Source organism: Lepisma saccharinum, chromosome 24, assembly GCF_977018435.1.
Source record: "Lepisma saccharinum chromosome 24, izLepSacc3.1, whole genome shotgun sequence".
Taxonomy (NCBI): Eukaryota; Metazoa; Arthropoda; class Insecta; order Zygentoma; family Lepismatidae; genus Lepisma; species Lepisma saccharinum.
Window position 1 is genome coordinate 36,336,583 of NC_139252.1, and position 21,783 is coordinate 36,358,365.

The 21,783-nt window shown below is 34.2% G+C and overlaps 1 protein-coding gene across 1 annotated transcript in view; it reads right to left on the minus strand.

Annotated features, from left to right (window-relative positions):
* Positions 1-21,476, minus strand: part of LOC145978151 (synaptic vesicle glycoprotein 2B-like) — a 56,425-nt gene extending 34,949 nt beyond the window's left edge. The window contains exons 1-4 of the mRNA XM_083110591.1: positions 21,425-21,476; positions 20,416-20,469; positions 12,564-12,725; positions 6,946-7,108 (exon numbers count right to left, since the gene is read on the minus strand). Of these exons, the coding sequence (XP_082966717.1) occupies positions 6,946-7,108; positions 12,564-12,725; positions 20,416-20,469; positions 21,425-21,476 (431 nt within the window). The remainder of the gene's footprint in view (positions 1-6,945; positions 7,109-12,563; positions 12,726-20,415; positions 20,470-21,424) is intronic.
* Between the last annotated feature and the right edge of the window lie 307 nt (positions 21,477-21,783).

Consider the following 21,783-nt stretch of genomic DNA (forward strand, 5'->3'; position numbering starts at 1 on the left):
GAAGTGCTTCCAAATCTCGTGTTTCTGAAGTTGAATCTGGCAGAACAGGAATTGCTTGTGTACTAATGTTTAATTTCTTGAGAATCCATGTTCTTCTTAAAGGTTCACATAACATTTTGTAGATGCAAATGTACATTCGCATCTCTTGAGAATATATATGTATATACATATGATATGCAATAGAAATGTACATAGCAAATTTATTTTTGTCATGCTGAAAATAACATCCCATTTCTGTTTAATAATCTTATGTATCGGAATCGGTTAAATATCGTCATCGGTATCGGTTCCAAAAATTATCGGCGAGTACATCGGCATCGTTAAATTTTCAGCTTCGTCACAGCCCTAGTTTTTATATTTGTGAATCATTATTAACTTGCGAGCACTTCATATCTGCTGAAATTACTGATAATTTATAGCAGCTACACAATAAGCATACTGACATAGCAATGAAAATAAATACTTTGTAGCATTAATAATACAAGTCTGTATCCCCCCCCAAACTATGCCACTTGTACATGGATCAAAAACGAATTAGTAATGTGTGTATGTCTCATGATCATTCTGCTTTGTATATTGATATCGCAGTAGAGGAATGCAAAAAGTTTGCTCACCTCAACATTGAAAAATACTTTGAATCATGCATTATCGAATTGCCAGAACTAAAATATATAATCATATGTGTATACAGAACGCCAGATAGTGATTTGAATATATTTGTCAGTAACATGGAAGTTATTCTAAATCACTTTCAGCAGTCCAACAAAAAGGTAGCAGTGATAGGTGATCTAAATGTTGATTTTCTAAAAAAGAATGTAAATCATGAATTAAACATGCTTCTTAACATGTTCAACCTAGAAGCAATGGTTAAAGTACCTACCAGAGTAACAAAAAATACAAAAAGTGCTCTGGACCAAATTCTATTGAACACACTAATCGACCAATGCACAGTCGAGGTTTTTGACACTGGATTTTCAGATCACTTTGCACAGTCTTTCTCACTTTCAATACCATTTTCACAAAGCAATAGCAATGTTAAATAAATAAATGATTATACCACCAAAAGAGTTTTTAATGACGAAAATACAACTTACTTCAATCACTTACTCAGCAATGAAGTTTGAAAACATATATATGAGTGCAGCACAGTAAATGATGCTTTCGACAAATTTCATTGCATATTTTTTTACTATTTTGCTGTATCCTTCCCAAAGAAGGAAGTTAAAGGGGCAACACAAAAAGAGAAACCTTGGATCACAAAAGGAATAAAGATAGCTAGTGATAGAATGAGATTCCTAAACAGGGCTAGGAAAAGCACAGCTGTAACAATTGATTTTGAAGAATACTTCAAGAGAAATACAAGTCAACATATACTGCTGGACAAAAGAAAAACGGACACTTGCATTTTTTGTGATAACGCAATGGGTTGATAAAAGCTCTGGTACAAGGGCTAACTAAATGTTGCAGAAACTGAATTAAGTACGAATGCATAAACAAAGTACGAGCCTATGAATGGTGCATATGGTACTACATGATCTGCCGAACATTCTGTAATATACCTGCGAGCTGTTATTGCAATTCAGATGTCAAATATTAAAGTGTCCGGTTTTCATTGTCCAGCAGTATATAAACGTGTGTTACAAGCTGCAATAATAGGGCATAATGGGAAACTAATTTCAGACTCTTCAAATAAATCTAGAGCAATGTTGGGCATAGTAAAAAAAGAACTGCAGGGAAATTGCAAAAAACTAGAAAATATCACACTTAATCAAAATTACACAAACGTAAGCGATCCTTTGGTAGTGGCAAACTTGTTTAATAAATACCTAATCAATGTAAATAAGGATAAAGTCAAAACCAATCAAAACTCTGGTAAGGTTAAAATGAATACACATAGTGCACCAACGTTCCTACTCCCAGTCTCTGTCGAGGAACTGACAGACATCATCTTAAAAATGAAGAGCAAATGGTCAACTGGCTTGGATGAAATTCCATCCTCAATTATAAAGAAATGTCACACCCATATCCTACACCCACTATGTTATCTAGTGAACCTATCCTTTGTTACTGGTGTGTTCCCAGATAAACTAAAACAAGCAAAAATCAAACCTGTGTATAAAAAAGGGGATAAGCGTAGTGTAGATAATTACAGGCCCATAGCTCTGCTTTCACCCTTCTCAAAAATCATGGAAATTGCAATGAATAAACAAATTACAACTTTCTTAAATAAAAACAACATAATATCTAAATCACAACATGGTTTCCGTAAAGGCAAATCAACAACTACAGCAATATTTGAATACATCGAACATGTCAGACAACTCCTGGACAATAGGGAACAGTGTGTAGGTATCTTTCTTGATTTATCAAAAGCTTTCGACACAGTATCGCATGACCAACTTCTGAAAAAATTAAATCACTATGGAATAAGGGGTATAGTAAACACCTGGTTTAGATCTTACCTGCAAAATCGCAGTCAAGCTGTAGAGATCTTACATGTAGAAGGGACAAATACCAATGCTTCTTCCCATATCTCTAGGCTAGAAGAAGTGACATGTGGTGTTCCTCAAGGCTCTATTCTAGGGCCAGTACTATTTTCCATATACATAAATGACCTGCCTTCAAACTTGCCCTCAGTTAAAACTACCTTATATGCAGATGACACGAGCATTGTGCTAACTGGCAAAAATGAACAAATTCTAAATTCAAATATAAAAAACACCTCAAATGAACTCTGCAAATGGTTCCCCACAAATAAGTTGACGATAAATGAAAACAAACTTTAGCAATAAAATTCCATCATTCAAGAAATAAGAACAATGAAGAACCAGTAATAAAAATAGAAAATGAACATGCCAAATATACAAATTCCATAAAATTCCTGGGTATTTGGATACAGGAAAATCTCAACTGGGACATACATATAGAGCACCTAACAGGGAAATTAAACAAAACCATATATGGTATACGAACCTTAAGAACCATAATAAACAGGGGGATAATAAGAATAACATATTTCAGTCTTTTTCAGTCACAACTAACATACAGAATTGTATTTTGGGGGAATGCTAGAAACAGTGCAAAAATTTTTATTTTGCAGAAGAGAGTTGTAAGAATTATGACGGAAAGAAAATGAATGAACCATGTAGGAAAATCTTCAGGGATCTTGGCATTCTACCATTACCTTGCCTACACTATGTTGCCATTCGTCACCGGACACCCCTCAAAAAGTGCTTGGGATCATCTGTACACATCATACAACCTATAAAAGGCATTGCCGGTTGAGAATACACTCATACCAGCTACAGCAGTCAATATGGACAGACGATGCGAACTGAGTGAGGCAGAACGAGGGATGATCATTGGAGCTCACAGGTTTGGGCATTCGACCCGTGATTCCAACAAATCTCAGATACCCCGGTCGACAGTAAGTGATGTTATAGTGAAGTGGAAGCGAGAGGAGGTCATGACATGCCGACCCAGACCCAATGAACCGAAAATATTGACAGATCATGACCGTAGATGCTTGAAACATGTGGTGAAGTCAAACCGGAAGGCATCGTTACAGATGGTTGCACAGTAGTTTCGATCGGCTTCCAGTAGCGCTGCAAGTGATCGTACTCTCTGCTGGGAGATCGTCGCACTTGGTTTTCATGGTCGCGCAGCAGTTCACAAGCTGCATATCAAAGCCCACAATGTGGCCCGTCGGTTACAGTGGTGCAAGGAACGCCGCCATTGGACTCTCGAACAATGGAAATCCCTCCTATGGAGTGATGAATCGTGCTACCAGATGTGGCAGTCTGATGGACATGTGTGGGTGTGGAACATGCCCGGTGAACGCTGTTTACAGGACTGTATTGCACCCACAGTGATATTCGGTGGAGGTGGCATCATGGTGTGATCCTGCTTTTCGTGGTACGGTCTTTGCCCTCTTATTTTATTTCTGAGAAAATATGAATGCCGATGCGTACCAAAAGATTCTGGACAATTCTGGGCTACCGACATTGTGGGAACAATTCGGTATTGACCCATACCTGTTTCAGCACAACAATGCTCCATGTCATACAGCAGGCATTATCAACACGTGGTTCGAGGACATGGGTGTGCAAAAACTTGATTGGCCAGCCCAAAGTCCAGATATCAACCCCATTGAACACCTTTGGGACAAGTTGGAGTGCCGCTTGAGAGCCCATGCCGCCCAAAAAACACCACTGAGCTGTTTGCCGCTTTGCAGAAGGAATGGGGCAAGATTCCCATTGACACGTATCGCAAATTGGTGGAAAGTCTTCTTCGAAGGGTTGCGGACATCATTGCAGCTAAAGGTGGCCCTACATGATACTGATGTGGTGCTGCGACCAGATTAACGTTCTGGTATGGGGTGTCCGGTGACGAATGGCAACATAGTGTATATATATTACATTTACTGTGCTATGTAAAACAAGATATGTCTAGTTTCTCCAAAGGTATCAAGGAAGTACGTCAATACAACACTAGAAAAAATCACAATCTGGTTATCCAAACTCATAACACCACTCTCCTTGAAAAATGTCCTAAATTCATGGGTTTCCACCTGTATAATAAATTACCTGATCACATGAAAACAATGGAATCAAGTACCCAATTTAAGAGGGAATTAACAAAATTCTTATTATGACATTGTTTTTGTTCAATAAATGAATTTCTAAATTTGTAAATATTAAATTACATAAATTGTCAACAAAGATAGTTTGGTTTTACAGAAAATGGAATTATACTATTTATATTGTCATGTACGAAGTATTCACTATATGCTATTATTGTGCCTAAATGATCATTAATTGGTTCTGTATATATATTGCATTCTTCCATGTTGTATAAGTTACATATTTACTTTTACATTTTATTTTTACACTAAAAAAATTTATTCGTTTATTATTGTGCTCGCCTTAAATATTGTATGTAATTTCACTCCCATAGTGTATTCTTCCTTTATTTGGATTTCCTTCATGTAGAAGTTCTTCAAATCATTGCTGTAATTCTTGTCTATAATTGTATTAATATTTTATTAGTGTATTTGGATTTCCTTCATCTAGTAGTTCTTAAAATCATTACTGTAATCCTTGTCTAAAATTGTATTAAAATTTCATTACTGTATGTATTGTTATATGACGATTTCCATACCTATGGACATGGGTCAACGGAAATAAAGAATATGAATATGAATATGAATACAAGAATTGTTTTTTGAAACAGTGGTTTTGAAACTCCCCTTCTCTTGATTTTACAAAAATACGACATCCAGGATTGTTGTTTTCCCATGAATCGCAGGAAACTTGTGGTTTTCACAATCTTTCATAATGCCTAGCTGCACCATAAAGTTAATGTCAATTGCTTACAGCTTTCCCCAAGGATGAGGTTGTGTTCAACTTCCAGTTCCAATGCAACACAATGTGTAGCCCAGGTTTGATACCTGGTGGAGGCACATTGCTCAGTGGGTTGGATCCCACATTAAGCTGTAGGCCCAGTCCTGAGTAGCCTATATGTGCATAACAGTAGACTTAAAACACACCCATGATAGAACTATGGATATGTTTCCTTCCCACTGTCACATCATATCTTTGGAAACCCAGCATCCCAGATTTAAATCATGGTTTATTTATACAAGCTGTTGTCACAGTTTGAATTGTGGTTCCATGATGTTGGGTTGGGTTGAGCTGGTGTTTTAAGTCCACTTTATGCACAGTAAGGCTAATCGGGACTGGACCTACAGTTTAAAGTGGGATCTGAACCACTTGTGCCTCCACCGGGTATCGAACCCGGGATGTGCAAGTATGGCAGCCCCAGAAGTGTGGATCAGGAATTCCAGGAATTATCCGTGAATTTTTCTTCGCAGACGTGAAAAATTGCAACTTTTATTAATCCAAATCCCATTGATTTTATAGATATCTATAAATGCCCTAGGGCACGTTTCTCACAGCTTAGCTTTTATTTTCATCAGAAAAGGAAAAGAAAGCTGCTTGGAAAATAAAACAGAATTCTCTCAATCTGTTTACTTTGGTAGTGTCTTTTGCAGAACAATCTATCTGACAAACGGAAGAATATTGCAATATACTTGAAGTTGATTAGGTAAATTAGAATTTGAAATTCTTATCCAATTAACAATTTTTCGTAGATTAATTTATCCCGTAACATTTGTGACTTGTGTTTGTAGATGTATTTCGAGTCTGAGTATGTGAAATGGCAAATGTAAACCCCGCACCTTAAATTAAATATTATATACATATTTTATATATATACACACACCTTTTAATTTAATTGTATTAGAATTTTTTGATAAATTGGAATCGTACAGAGCCTTTATAGTGTTAATATATTTGTGTGTGTATGTGTGTGCAGGTGGTGAGAGGCTGTAATGCAAGGTTGAAATAGAGAAAACATCTGCTTGTAACATTGAATTTTTGAAACCTTGAAAGTTCGCCTTGAAAACCGGGAATTATACTTGAATTTTGTCAAGGACCTAGAGTGGCCACCCTAGTGGATAGTACGTGGACTTTCCCAGTGGTTTTTCATGTGTTCCAAACTTGGCTCGGTTTTTTATATGCACTGGTCCTGGTGGATCCAGGGACGGACAACAGAGCTCCAGATGAAGGACAGCAGCTCCAGAGCAAGGACCAGAGGATCAAGAGATGGATGACAAGAGTTGCAGCCCCAGAGGAAAGGATAGCAGTCCCGGAGGAAGGCCGAATGATCCTACCTTATCTCTAATACAATATTATTTCTAGAAGAAATTATGTTGGTCCATATATGACAGACTATTTATTAAACCATAAATAAACTTTTCGAGACCATATCGACCAATGTAGTGTTTTGATTTGTTATACAAACCCTCCCGTTATTTACAACCTTGTTAATAGTAAAGCAATAATTCGTTCAATTCTGCAACATGCAGGCAACATCTCAACTTACCCAAAGCCACTGAGGAACCTGAAGAACAAGAAGAGCCACAGAGGTTGAGACAAACTTGAGGCAAAAGTACCAAATGCATCAATAAGTAAAGCAGCGACAAGTACTGGCTTCCGTCCTTTACTATCAGCTAGAGATCCCCATACAAAGGATCCTACTATCATACCTAGAAAAGTATATGAATAATGCATTCTGCTACTTGCAAAAATCAAAATCACAAATCTCTACTCCCTTGACATTTTATATTTGTTGAGTGAGGCTTTGTAGCTATTTTTTAAAAATTTTGTCTTGCTTAATGGTAAAATCAATATGCAATTAGCATAATGATCTATTATAATATTGAAGTATCATATGCACCTAATTTATTTTACATAATCATGTATAAATATTTAGTTTAATTACATTTGGTATTTTTACATACTTTGATATGTAATTTATAAAATATATGTATGTACTACTAAAAATAATTATGTGTAGTTATCTTGTTTGACCTTTTGAACATCATAGTACATTTTAACAAAAACACTTTTTTTCCCCCTCATTTATGGTTCCGAAATTTTTCTAAAGGACTGATAAACAATTTTTCTGCACTTGTAAAACATAGACCAGCAATCATACTGAATGTAAAATCATAGAAAATATGATTTTTTTTTTCATTCTCCTTTACATTTCCAGAATAATAAGAATTATGAAGCTTAGTAGCAAACAGTTATTAAATGTCTATGAAGGTGGGTTTGAAATGAATACACATAGAATGAAGTGTCAGTTGATTCCCTTCCAGATTTAATTTTTTCAAAGTCTACAGTATATAATTCCTCCCCCATGGAGAACACAATGAGGGTGCAAATTTTCATTTGGTCAGCTCACTCAATAGGATCACATTGCTTATATTGGCTAGTGGATTTTACGAAGCCACGTTAAAACATAATTGTGTATATCAGAAATTGCTTCGATAAAAAGTTATCGAAAATTATTGGCTTATCAAACAAGGTGTCCCTCGACTTAGGGTGACCAGACACATACATTCAAAAAAGATGACAGAGCATGGCGAAAAAGGAGGACAAAGTCATAAAAAAGAGGACACCGCAAAAAATGGGAACACATTTTGCCATTACTCATAATTTAATCAATATAAAAATTTAAAAAAAAGTACCAACACTTTACTCACAGATAATTCTGATGATTTTTTCAATAAATTCCTCCTACTTTTAAGCAACAAAATCAATCTCCTAATCTATTGTTAACATGACAATCAAACTAAGAATATTTATAGTTTGAAGCATAGAATTTTACTATTTTTTCCAATTCTTGGATATTAGAATGTAATATCCCCATATGTGAATGCAAATGTTAGAAGTAAGGTTCACTTTAACTTATTTCCTAAAACCAAATTTAAATTTTAGGTAGTTTACATTGTGTCAGGAAATATGATTTTAATGTTACGAACATGTTTGCACTCTTTCAACAGCAGGGAAAAGTGACAGCCACCGTACACTTTATCTCATATTCGTTTCATCCATCCTTTAAAAACTGGATATATTCTTGCTTAGATCATTGATGAATTTACACTTTCGCTTCGTTATTTCATAAAAGTAAATAAGGCTTAATAATAAAAATTCACACTACGCGTTTTTGTATCGCGTATATTTGACTCTAAAATGAACTGGCTGACCTCTGTGCCGGAGTGGTTAGCACACCGCACCACAATGCCAGAGGTTCCACGTTCGAATCCCAGCTTGAGCATGAGTGTTCTTTGTGAGTGTCCCTTCATCAAAATCATCGCTCATCCTCATCATTGCGATTAGGCAAAGGAGGCAGAAAAGCAAATTAAAATAAACCATATCAATCAATCGAAAATGATCTGCTCAGATTACACGTGTTTCAGAAGTCTCAGATTGTGAAGCAACGACTTAGAATAATACGTACTAATGTAATGACTAGGGGTGGGTGGGAGAGAATCGCGATTTCCGGATCAAGCAGCGAAATTTTCGGGACTGGAAATGTTTAAAAATTTCCCGATGCTGTGGAAATCACAAACTTTACATCACTGTCTTTCATTTTATTATTATTTCTTTTACAATTTTCGAGAAGTGTCAAGACACTTACAATGCAGAAAACATCAAGAATTAACTACTTTTAAAAATGATCATTCGAAGGTTCCTGACTCCTTGGGATCCTGAAAAGTGTGGAATTCATTCCCTGAAGTTGAGATCGGAATGGGAAATTCTTTTTATCTAGCTCGGTATCCTGCACACCCCAACTAATGACTCAGTTGGGAAAATGATCATGTTCTGCTCCCAGATGCTAGGTGAGCATTGCTCGAATACTTAACATGCCCCAAGTGATATGATGATCATTATGTGTGGAAGCATTCTTGATGCAGCACATGTGCTATGATCGATGCTATCAAAGGCGCAACCACGAATTTTTGTCTGTCTAGGGGAGCAAATACCAGGATAAACGTACCAATAATAATAATATTTTTATAATACTACTACTACTACTAATAATAATAATAATGATTTGCTTTATTTTACTTCGCTTATTGCGCCACTTTTGGCTAGTTTCCCAAAATGGGAATGAGTGATGAGATGAAATTGATGAATGCACACTCATAAACTTCCATGCCTAAGCCAGAATTCGAGCCCGGGACCAACATTATTATTATTATTATTATTATTATTATTATTATTATTATTAGTAGTAGTAGTAGTAGTAGTAGTAGTAGTAGTAGTAGTAGTAGTAGTATCAAAGACGTTATTACCCACGTAAATTATACAAAGAGGGTAGAAGTTGGTGCTAAAGCATTTGTGTTCGAACAAACGATTTGAATAATTTTTTCAACATGTTCATTTCCACATTAATAATGGAAAACAAGCACACAAACTATTTTTGAAAGACAGAAAAAAATGCTTGATAAATAAATTCCAAATATAATTCTTTTTTACATTAACATGTATAACTTTCATGCAGGATATATGTTTCACATTATGCAACATGGAGCGACGTGGACACTAAATTGTGCACATATTCATATTATATACAACATATATTATTTAAATACATTACACAACCAATTCATCCATCTCACAATAAACCAACAGCAAAAATTACATAAATTTTCTCTCAAATGTGAGAGAAAGTCTTATTTCTCTGTCTGGTAATTTACAATGCATTACAGAGAATAATTGTGAGTGATGCGAGCAAGAAAATTTTTGGATCCAATTATTTTGCAGGCTGAAATGAATATTGATTTAATAGGGTGCAAATAATTTCATGGGACGCCCATGCATTCTCTCTCTTTGACAACTTTTGTGCCTTCCCCATTGGTGTAGTTGTAACATCGTAGCCTTGTGATCAAGGGGTTTTGGGTTCGATATCCGGTAGAGGCACATGGCACAGTGGTTTGGATCCCACTTTAAACTGTAGGTCTAGTTCCGATTAACCTTTCTGTGGACTTACAACCACAAATCAATCAATCAATTTTACAACTTATTTTCATTTAGATCGTTTGGCACCCAGAGCCGACTTCCGCCATCCCCTAACTACAGTCCAGTAATGAACTGCAGAAACAATATTTTGGAACCCTTAGAAAAGAAATTAAAGAAAGTTATTGACGTGTTAGTAACACAGCAAGAAAGCAGAGCAGTTAAGAACAGTGAACAAGTAGTAGACCTCATAAAAGGACTTAAGTTAAATGAGATGAAGACGACAATGTTTAGCTTAGACGTGAAAAGTATGTTCCCGAGCATCAAGAGGGGACACGTTTTGGACATTATTAAAAAGAGAATGGGACAAGAAATTATAGGAGAATGGGATAGTGAAAGGGTAGTGAAGGCGCTGGAAACCATTTGGAATAACGGTTACAGTATAATGGGAGATAAAATAATGTTAATGAGTGAAGGACTAAATATAGGTTCCAGTCTAAGCCCAGCATTGGCTGAATTGGTTATGAATGAATGGGAAAAGAAAGTGATAGAAAAGGGAGATGACAAAATGATTCTGTTTTGCAGATATGTGGACGACTGTTTTGGCATATGGAAGGGAACGAAGAGGCAGCTTGACATTTTTGCCAAAGAAATTCAAGATGAAGAAAGAGGGATATTATTGGAACTTGAAATAGAAGAAGAAGACAAGTTAAGCTATCTAGATATATTGATGAAAAGGAAAAGAGGACAAGAAATTGAAACCGCTTGGCATCAGAAGAAGTGTGCAGCAGGGGTATTCTGCCACAAAAGAAGTGATGTAAGTGAGGTGACAAAAATAAATTTTATAAAGAATATGGAGGACAGAATCAAGAAAATATGCATGAAAGAATGTGAAAAAGAAGGCAAAATAAATAGCCTATGGAAACAGCTGGAAAAGAATGGCTATGAGAAGCAGGATAGACTGGACATAAACAGAAGAAGTAAGAAAACGGGCAGGGGAGAATTGGAAGAGAAAGAAAAAGATGAGAGAAGGTTTGGAATAAGGAGTATGGGGAAGACCACAGAAAAGATATGCAAAGTGCTTAGGAAAGCAGGAATTAAAACTTACAGGAAGGGAGGGAGAAGCATCTTAGGAATAGCAAGGAATGCTAACAAGAAAAAGGAAAACAGAGAAGAGGAAGAAGAAGGGATTATCTACGAAGTAAAATGTAAAGAATGGCAGAGTGTGTACATAGGAGAAACAAAAAAAAGGCTGAAAGACAGGTTGAAACAACATAGGGATGATGTACGACTTAAGAGAGAGAGAAATGCAATATTTAAACACACGAGAGAAACAGGATATGGCATAGAGTGGGATGAGGCTAAGCAGATAGGAAGGGAGAAGAGAATGCTAGTGAGAAAATGGAAGGAAGCCAAGGAAATAGAGAAGAAAGGCGAAGAAGACACAATGAACTGGAATGGGGGACTGAAGTTAAACAAAGAATGGAAGAAGATGTTGGAAAGAGTGGAAAGGACAAGAGAAAAAGAGGAGAGGAGAAGGAAGAAAAATGAAGGGAAAAGAGCGTGAGATTAAAAAGTCCAACCACATTCTATATGGAAGTAATTGTGTTTAGCCTTTTAGGTGAAAGTAAAGTTGGAAAGTGAAAGTCATCTGCTAGAAAGTTCCAAACAACTTTCTAAATAGTCTGGAGGGAGTAATGTTTGTGTATATATATTACCCTTCTTGTTGTATCTGGTTACTTTTGTACTTGATACAGAGTCTGAAGAAGACCTTGCTAGAAGGTTGAAACGTTACGTTAGTTTATGTTTTTAATAAAATAAATTACTGCCTTGGTCAGCATATTTAGTTTTTCATAATCATGGAAACAAGGCTTAATGGAGTTATACTTGCACAAAGTGCATGTTAACTTACTCAGTGACATTTCCAGGATTTATATGATTTTTTGGTAGTCAGTCCAATATTTTGTGATATTTTCCTACATTTTATGTTATTTTTTAAAGGAATTCAAAGGGGTTTAAACTCCACCGCTCCTCCTCAGGCACGCCACTGGGCTTGTGACAGTGTTTTCATTCAGTTGCTTTGAAATTTAGTGCACTTTATTGCCAGTTCAATAACAGTAGCATGTTATGAAGTATACTTACTTATGTATACATATTTAAAAACAATTGTAATATAATATTAGTATCACATACCTAAGAAAGGTGACATGTTCATAGCTCCTTTGTCTACTGATCTCAGACTGAAGTCGCACTCAGCTGATGGCATAACAAAGGACATAGTCATTATTCCTATGGAACCGCTAAATATGACGCATCCACATACTATCAGGAGGCCATAGTGGAACTTTCCAGTACCTGGAATTGTATAAGATATCCAATGTTTATTGTCCAAGTATAATGGCCGAATATTCCTGGTTATTTCTGCGCAATTAAGCCTTTGTAATTTAAATCAAAGATATACGACAACATCTTTCACAGTGGTAGGGGACACGCTGACTTTCATTTGTTTACCAAAACGACGCAGAAAAACAAGATCAGTGGAGTGGTTGGAAATGTGTAGTTGCTTTTGAGGGATTTCATCAAAATTGCTACTTGTGCAGACACCTAAAAAACAAGCTCTTTGCAAATTTGCCCATGAACAACATTGTATGTGTTCAATCAATCAACATTGAGTGATTCCTGATGATTCGCAGTTTCACGTCGAATTGTCTGCTGCTGGAACGAAATTAATTGTTGTAGATCTTACTGCTAGTTGTAAATGAAGCTAGCATATGTGTTTTTATTGCTACCACCTCCACCAAAATATTTCCCAACATTGCTGGCATAGAACAAAAGTATTTACATTCATGCAACATGGATGCATGTGTGAATGTTCCGTATACGTACAACTCATGTTATTATCAATTTTAAGTGTTTGAAGTGCAAAAGTATGTAAGAAATGGCATTTTATGTGATTATTGTGATCTGTGGCAACACTTTAGATGTGCAAATGTTCTAGAGAGTGATTTACCGAGTGATAAAGTAGATTGGAAATGTCCGAAATGTATAATGGATGATGAATGTACGAACTCGACGCAAGTCACAGATGGAACAGGTGATGAAGAAACAAGTCAGAATAAAGAATCTTTGCAAGAGATAATCTCAATTCTACAGAATGATTTAAAAATTCTACAAGAAGAAAATCTGGCTCTTAAGAATCAGTTACAACTATGCTCAAATAAAACAAACATGACTATCAGTGACTTGAGAAATTGGGAGTCAGTACCCAAACGTAAAATAGCTAGGTTTCATTATAAAGTGAATAGTTTGGAAGATTTTCCAACAATAAAAAACAGATACAGTGTACTTGAAGACGATAGTGAGGGAAAGGAATCATACGGAAGTAAACAAGAAAAATGAAGGAGTTTGATGAAACTAAAAATAAATTTAGGACAATGAATGATATGCAGATAGTCATGGCAAGAATGTATATAAAAGCATTGTAATAAGTAAGAGTCATAAATTTATTAGTAATGTAAAGCCTGGGGCGAAATTACAAGATGTTGTAGAGTCGTCAACACCGGGACAAAATAATACAACAATAATTATGGCTGGTACTAATGATGTAGCGAGAAATGAAAGACAAGAGCTGATATCCACACTGAAAAAAAAATTCTATGAACTTTGGACCTCAAGCAGTGTGGTAGTTTTTTCTCTACCTCATAGATATGATCTCCCGAAATGGTCCATTGTAAATAAAGAGGTTATAAAGGCAAATGATGACATGCTTAGAATTTGTCAACATTTTAAGAATGTAAAGTGGGTTGACATAAGTAAGTTAGACAGAAGATATCATACAAAACAAGGATTATATTTAAATTCATTGGGTAAGAAGTACGTATATGAGTGGAAAAATATCAGAAATTGTAAACAATATCACTATTAGTAATCAAGATGAACCATTTCCAATACCTGTAAAGTTCAACAGACCTTTTTTAGAAAAGTAAAAATTAAGCAAAGCAATAGTAAAACTATATCAGCACATGATAAGACTGATAATAAGGATGTTGACAAAACAATTAGTAATAAAAAACCTTGTAAATTAAATTCTATTAAAAAGTACTAAAACAAGGCAAGCTTTAGGCCAAGACCCATCAACAAATATGGAAAAAAGGTGTATGAATGCTATAATACATGTAATTTAATGTTATGGAATGTACAAGGTTTGAATACAAAAATTGATTACATTAGTTTTATATGTGAGAGAAATAATGTAAAATTAAAAACTGTAGTAGAGCACTTGATAAAACATAATGAAAGTAATTTTATATCAATACCGGGATATAAATTGGCATCAATATATTGCAGACCAAACAGAAATCATGGTGGTACAGCTATATTTGTTAAAATCAATGTTAATTTTAAAGAGATAGATAATATTAGAGAAATGTCAGTTGAAATGATTTGTGAGACTGCAGCTATTGTATTAACCAAAGGAAAAGTAGTAATTCTATCTGTTTATAGACCATATAATAATAATGTAGTAGAATATAACTTTTTTTAGATATATTATATAAAATGTTAAATTATATAATAAGCATCAAGCCCAACTATAATATAATATTGTGTGGTGATTTGAATGTTAAATTCAATAGCAAAGACATGTTTGAAAGAGATCTCTTGAATCTCCTACTGTGTCTTGGCTTCAAAATTATGAACAATGAAGTAATAAGACCAAATAATATAGGTGGTGGAAAATAAATTGATAATATTATTACGAATATAGATGATATTAGGTGGAAATCAACTGTAATACAAACGATACTCTCCGATCATGATGCTATAATGTTTAATGTAAACTTAGACTATATAAACAGGGACAATATATCTCATAAAATGAAAATTAGATTAGTTAGGCAAATTAATCTAAACAATAGTCATCTGTATTTACAGTTATTAAATAAAATTAACTGGATAGATATTTATTCTATTAAGAACACTGAAACTAAGTTTACAAAATTTATGGAAATATTTCTATGGACGGTTAACCTAACTATTCCAATGAAATCAGTGAGACATATTGAGAATAAAAATGATAATCGTTGTGTACAGTAGAACTATATAAACTTAGGGATGAATGTTGTAAGCTATATCAGTTAAGCAAACTATATAATACCACTTATTACAGTAAATTATACCAACAATATAAAAGAATGTACAGGAAACTGATTAAGCAAGCCAAAATTGATTTTTATAATAAACAAATTAATCAAGCAAGCAATAAAAGTAAGGCAATGTGGCAAATTATAAATAATTTGACTAATAAAAATACAGGTAATAATGATCCATCAATTGAAATCTCATCAGATGATTTTAATATTTTTTTTATTGATCATGTAAATAGTACAAGTGAACAGATTTTGACTAATGATAAGAACTATTCCTATTATTTAGATAATGTCCATAAACCTAACAGTGATTTTCATTTTAGTGATGTAAAGGTGGAAGATGTGTATAAAACGATACTACAATTAAATAATAGCAAATGCTTAGATATGTATGGGTTAAATTCGACAATAATCAAACTAGGTATATTAGTGAAGTACTAGCACATATATTTAATGAATGTATAATAAATAATTGTGTTTTTCCAAAACAGCTGAAGAATGTTAAAATACTTCCAGTTTATAAAAAAGTGACATCACTTCTAAACTTAATTACAGACCAATATCAATAGTTCCAATATTTTCTAAAATATTTGAGAAATTATTACACAAACAATTATCAGATTATTTTGAAAACAATAATCTACAATTTGGATTTAGGCCTAATAAAAGTACGACTGAGACAGTGTACACCTTAGTTGATAATATAATTGATGATCTTGACAATAAGTTGTGCGTTAGTTTTAGAACCTATGACATGTCAAAAGCTTTTGATACGGTAAAACATGATATCTTATGTAACAAATTCAAATATTATGGATTTGATGAAAAACCAGTCAAGGTAATATACTCATATTTATGTAATAGGACACAGACTGTGTATAGTGAAGGTAACTACTCTAAGGGTAGAATAGTGAAGTATGGTGTACAACAAGGTTCTGTATTGGGACCTCTTTTATTTAATATATATATTAATGACTTATCAGTCAATATAGATAATGACCAAAGTGATGGATATTTATTTGCTCATGACTTTGCACTTAAAGTGAATTCACAGAATAAAAAAGACAACAAAGAAATACTAGATAATCGAACAAATATTCTTAAAAACTGGTGTGCAGCCAATAATTTAGCTCTGAATCTAGAGAAAACTAGTGAAATAAATGTTACTTATAATAATAAGGCATCAATAGAAGGCACAAAGCAATTAAAATTCTTAGTTCTATATATTGATGCACATCTAACATGGAACGATCATATTAATTATACAGCTAAAAAAATATCAAAGAGTATGTTACGTAGAGTGAGTGAATGTGCAGATAGTGATGTACTACTGAAAGTATACTATGCTCAGATACATAGCATTTTGAATTATGGTGTGCGAGTATGGGGTAATAACACCCAAATAAATAAAATATTTAAACTTAAAAAAAAGCAGTGAGAATAATATGCAAGGAGTCCCCTAAATCACAATGTCGCTCTTTATTTGTTAAATTGGGAGTACTCAGTCTACCTTCACTGTATATTTATAGGATTTTATATTTAGTACATAATAATTTACAAAAGTTTTCGACAAACAGTATAAATCACCAATACAATACAAGAAATCGAGACAATCTAATTATAAGAAGAAAAATATGACATATGTATATGGTGTTAAAAATTTACAATCATCTACCACAAAACTTAAACTCTCTACAAATGAATAGTTTTCAGAAGTTTATTCTAAAAATTTTGAAAAATGAGTGTTTCTATGAAGTTAATGAATACTACTTAATAGATTTTGAGAAATATTTGTTCAAAGAATTTTTCACTTGAGATCCTGATACATAAATTTTGTCTTTACAATATGTAACTAGTAATTATTTATTTTATTTATTGTATAAATAAATATTAATATAAGTTGACGATGTCGATGCATTCTTGTAATGTCTTATGGAAATAAAGATCTTATCTTATGGAAATCTGCACCATTGTTATTGACATGATGGAATGGTTAATCTCCATCTAGATCTCTGTGAATGTCATCAATTTGCGTCACTTGTAGGACAAACATGAAAGAAGTTACTGTGCTTGTTTCACAAATTATATTTATTGTGTGTCTCGTTAAGACAAGTATCTATATTTTATTGTATTTTTTTTAAATATCCTCTATGTACAGTAATATATACTTCGAAATAATTGAACGGAATCCTTCCCCCCACCCGTACCTTACTGAATTTTTTCAAACAGCCCACTGATTAACACCCTCCGTTGTGGAAGAAGAGGTAGATAATGGTCAAAATCAAGAGGTAATACACGAGACAACATTGAACATTGTTTCTCTGGATATGTTGTAGGACCTTCAATGTTTTTAACAACGCTCTACCAACTACAATTTGCACTTTACTATACCATACTACATTTTAATTTGAACCCCGAAAAAATTTTTGTCCTTCTTTCAAAAAATATTATTAGTAAGTTCAACTCCCCGAATAAGCTTGTTTCTTGTAAGTTAATACAATTGTCCACATAGCAAAAAAATCATGAATACATTACGATTACATAACTGCAATGTGACTGAAACCTTGCAATATTTCTGGGATATCACCAAGACATATGCTGTATGGGTATAAATTGAAATCCTTTAATATTTTTCACTTTTGCGTGAGATTTGAACAAAAAAATGCATTTTATGATGGAAAGGAAAACATTTGAATATTCTAATTTCTACTTCTTGTCATTTGTACAGGATGACCGTAAAGTCTGGGACCAGTAGCGGCATTGTTTCAATGTCAACATCAATATGTTTATTCATCATTTGTATCAGTACAAATATAAAACATAATACAAGAATAGTATAAACATAGAAATATAATACATAGTACAAGACTAGCATAAACATACAAACATAAATATATAGGGTAAGTATGGAGAGGACAGTATTACATATATTAAGAGTTCTAGAAATTTAAATCATCTTTTGAGTGCAGAATAAATTCATCTATTGAGTACAAAACCTTTTATCTTAGGCAGTCTTGCAGTATCCTTCTAAATATTTCACGGGGTGTATAGTTAGCTGTCTCTGGCAGCAGCTTCAAGAGTTAATTCCTATGTGTTTGTAATTATTTTGTACTTGGCTTAGCCTGGTTGATGGTGTGTCTAATTTATAACTGAATCTTGTGTTGTGTCTGTGTACAGTGTGTTTTAGGTTGTTTTTATGAATATTTTCTTTGATTGATTGATTTGGTGTTTTAAGTCCACTTTATGCACAGTAAGGCTAATCGGGACTGGACCTACAGTTTAAAGTGGGATCTGAACCACTTGTGCCTCCACCTGGTACCGAACCCGGGATCCCTTGATTACAAGGCGACGTCGTTACCACTGTGCCATCGGGGAGGCCTATTTTCTTTGATAAACATTAAGCAGCCAAATATATATAGGCATGGAACAGTATTTATTTTATATTGTTTGAAAATAGGTTGTATGAAACAGATTGGTTGAATATTCCAGCCATATTTCTTACTCGTTTTTTTTTTTTTTTGGTTGAATATTCCAGCCATATTTCTTACTCGTTTTTTTTTCTGCCAAATGAATTGCTAGCAGTTGATGAATTGCCTCATAATAGAATCCCATATATTAAATGGCTATGAAAAAAGGCGTAGTAAGATTGTACAAATAAATTCTCACTTATGCAGGACCTAAGTTTATTTAACATGAAGATGGCTCTGGCCAGTTTGCATCATAATTTGTTTGTTTGCACATCCCAGGATAACTTTTAATCTACTTCCTTACCTCTTTTTATTGGTATTTTTATATTTATAATATAGGTGGATTATATATATAGACCAAGAAGCTTTATTGAGGTACATTCAATGTGATTATTTTCTGTGTTTTGTTTTGATTAATAGGCAGTTGATTTGTTTCAAACCAGAAAGTGAACTTCTCTTTTACTTCTTTATCCAGTTCTTCAAGTATGCATTTATTATTGCCAATTGTGAGGAAAGTAATTTCATCTGCATACATGTGGGGTATGTAGGTGGGTAGATCATTTCTATAAATGATAAAAAGGAAAGAACCAAGGATTAAACCTTGGGAGACTCCACTTTCAATATTTAGGAGATGTGATTGTTTGCTGTTTATACTGACCATTGCTGTCTGTTTGATAGATACGATTTTATGAGGGATAGCTCAGCTTCTCGGATACCATAAGAGTGTAACTTTATTATTAGCATTTGGTGTGAAACTGAATCAAAAGCCTTACTTAAATCAATAAGTGTTGCACTCACTGAAAGTTTAGATTCAAAAGCATCCAGTACTTTTGAGGCAATGCTTTCATTTGCTTTTGTAGTAGATGAATGAGCTCTGAAACCATACTGAGCATTTGTAAATAAATTATTTGAAAAATACTTATCTAATTCAATATGTATACAGTGTTCCATAATTTTTTTATAGTATAGGCATAAGTTACATTGGACGGTAATTACTTTGATTAGACTTATCTTCTTTTTTATATATTGGAACAACAACTGAGACTTTGTGATATGTAGAAACACCCACTGTGAAACATCCAATTAATAAGAGTTATTACAGTGAGCTGTGGAATGGGTACCACAGTCACTTGATCTCAACCCCATGTGCTTTGCCATGTGGAGAATTAGGAAATCTGAGGAGTGAAAATCAAAGACCTGGATCATCTCCTGGAAAGCAAAACCACTGCAGCAACATGTAGAGCACATTTTGCATTAAGACACTGTTCATCATTTCTCCTAATGGTTCCAGATTTTACAACCATTCTGTACAAAGCACTACAAGATGCTTTATCTCTAATGGTTCCCAAAATTAATTTACGACTTTTTTTTTTTACTTTTTTCCAGCATAAAAAGAAAAAGTAATAAAAATATAAATAATATTTTTTGTACCTGCATGTTCAATTGCTGCCTCGTAGTCATAGGAATGAACTCCAGTTTTTGAGTCTGAAAAAGAAAAGAAATATTCATATCACATTGGACATAAGGAAATATCATTACAATCTTCTATTTTGATCTCGCGGTTTTGTTGTCAAATAACACGATTAAAACTTCAAGCGATCGACCCCCGAAAGTAAAGTCTAAAATCAAACAATCACTCCTGGAGATGTTGTCTAAAATTCAAAGGATCACTCCATTGGCAGGGTTTAAAATCAGGTGATGGCCTCCCCCCCCCCCCCCAGAGAAAGGATATAAAATGTAGGGATCTGAGGTCATGTCTAAAATCAGATGATTGTCCCGGAGACAATATACCTCCATTGGGCTACTTCATGAACTATTGAACGCAGTTTCAGTCAATAAAGATCTTTCTTTAGGGACAACATGAGAAGATTCATGCTTCATCACATGAAAGAAATTTTGGAATCCATTGGTTTGAGTGATAACAAAAAAAGCACATTTTGTATTTGAATTTTGCATCACAATTAATGTCATGCAAGCCTAATGCATTTTATTTTGCCTATCCAACCGCTTGCCCAATGAAAATGGCCATTTTTAAAACAAATTCAAGCTTATATTTAATTCCATACTTTGAATAAAATAACTAAATATATATTTACATATCCATTTTTTTTTGCTACATGTAATCTGTTCCCTGTTCATGATCACACTTAATATTCTTTCCTCCTATTTTCTTTTCAATTATTGACATTCTTCGGTGCTATTTAGATCCTGAGCATAAAATAATGACAGTCTATCTCTTATGTGAGATGTATGTCTCATATCAATGATACTAATTGATTGCTTAGTCTGATTTCTTTCTGAACTCTCAGGAGACATTGATGTTTTCTTGTGTAGAGAAGTTGTGCCACATACTTTTATGTTATTTGTAATTGCAAGTCAATTAGCTTTAAGCCATTATCATTTGATTACTCATGTAGACTGCAACCTCCTACAAATCTACACTTCATATCTTTTCCTACTTCAGTCTTTAGATCTTCAATAATAATCAACATCTCGCTTCTCTACACGGACACGGACAGCTTGGTGTACCAAGTCCACTCAGCCGATGCATACGGGGATATAGTCACGGTACCATCTTTGGTCAACCTCTTCGACACCTCGGGCTATCCCCAGCCGAACCAGTACGGCATCCTGCCCCGAAACAAAAAAGTGCCTGGCAAACTCAAAGACGAGAAGGACGGTGATGTAATTCTCGAGTTTGCGGGTCTTCGCGCCAAGGCCTATGCCATCAAAGCCGAGGGCAGCGTTACCAAGAAGGCCAAGGGTGTCGGCAGACAGGTGGTTCGGGAGCATCTCGCA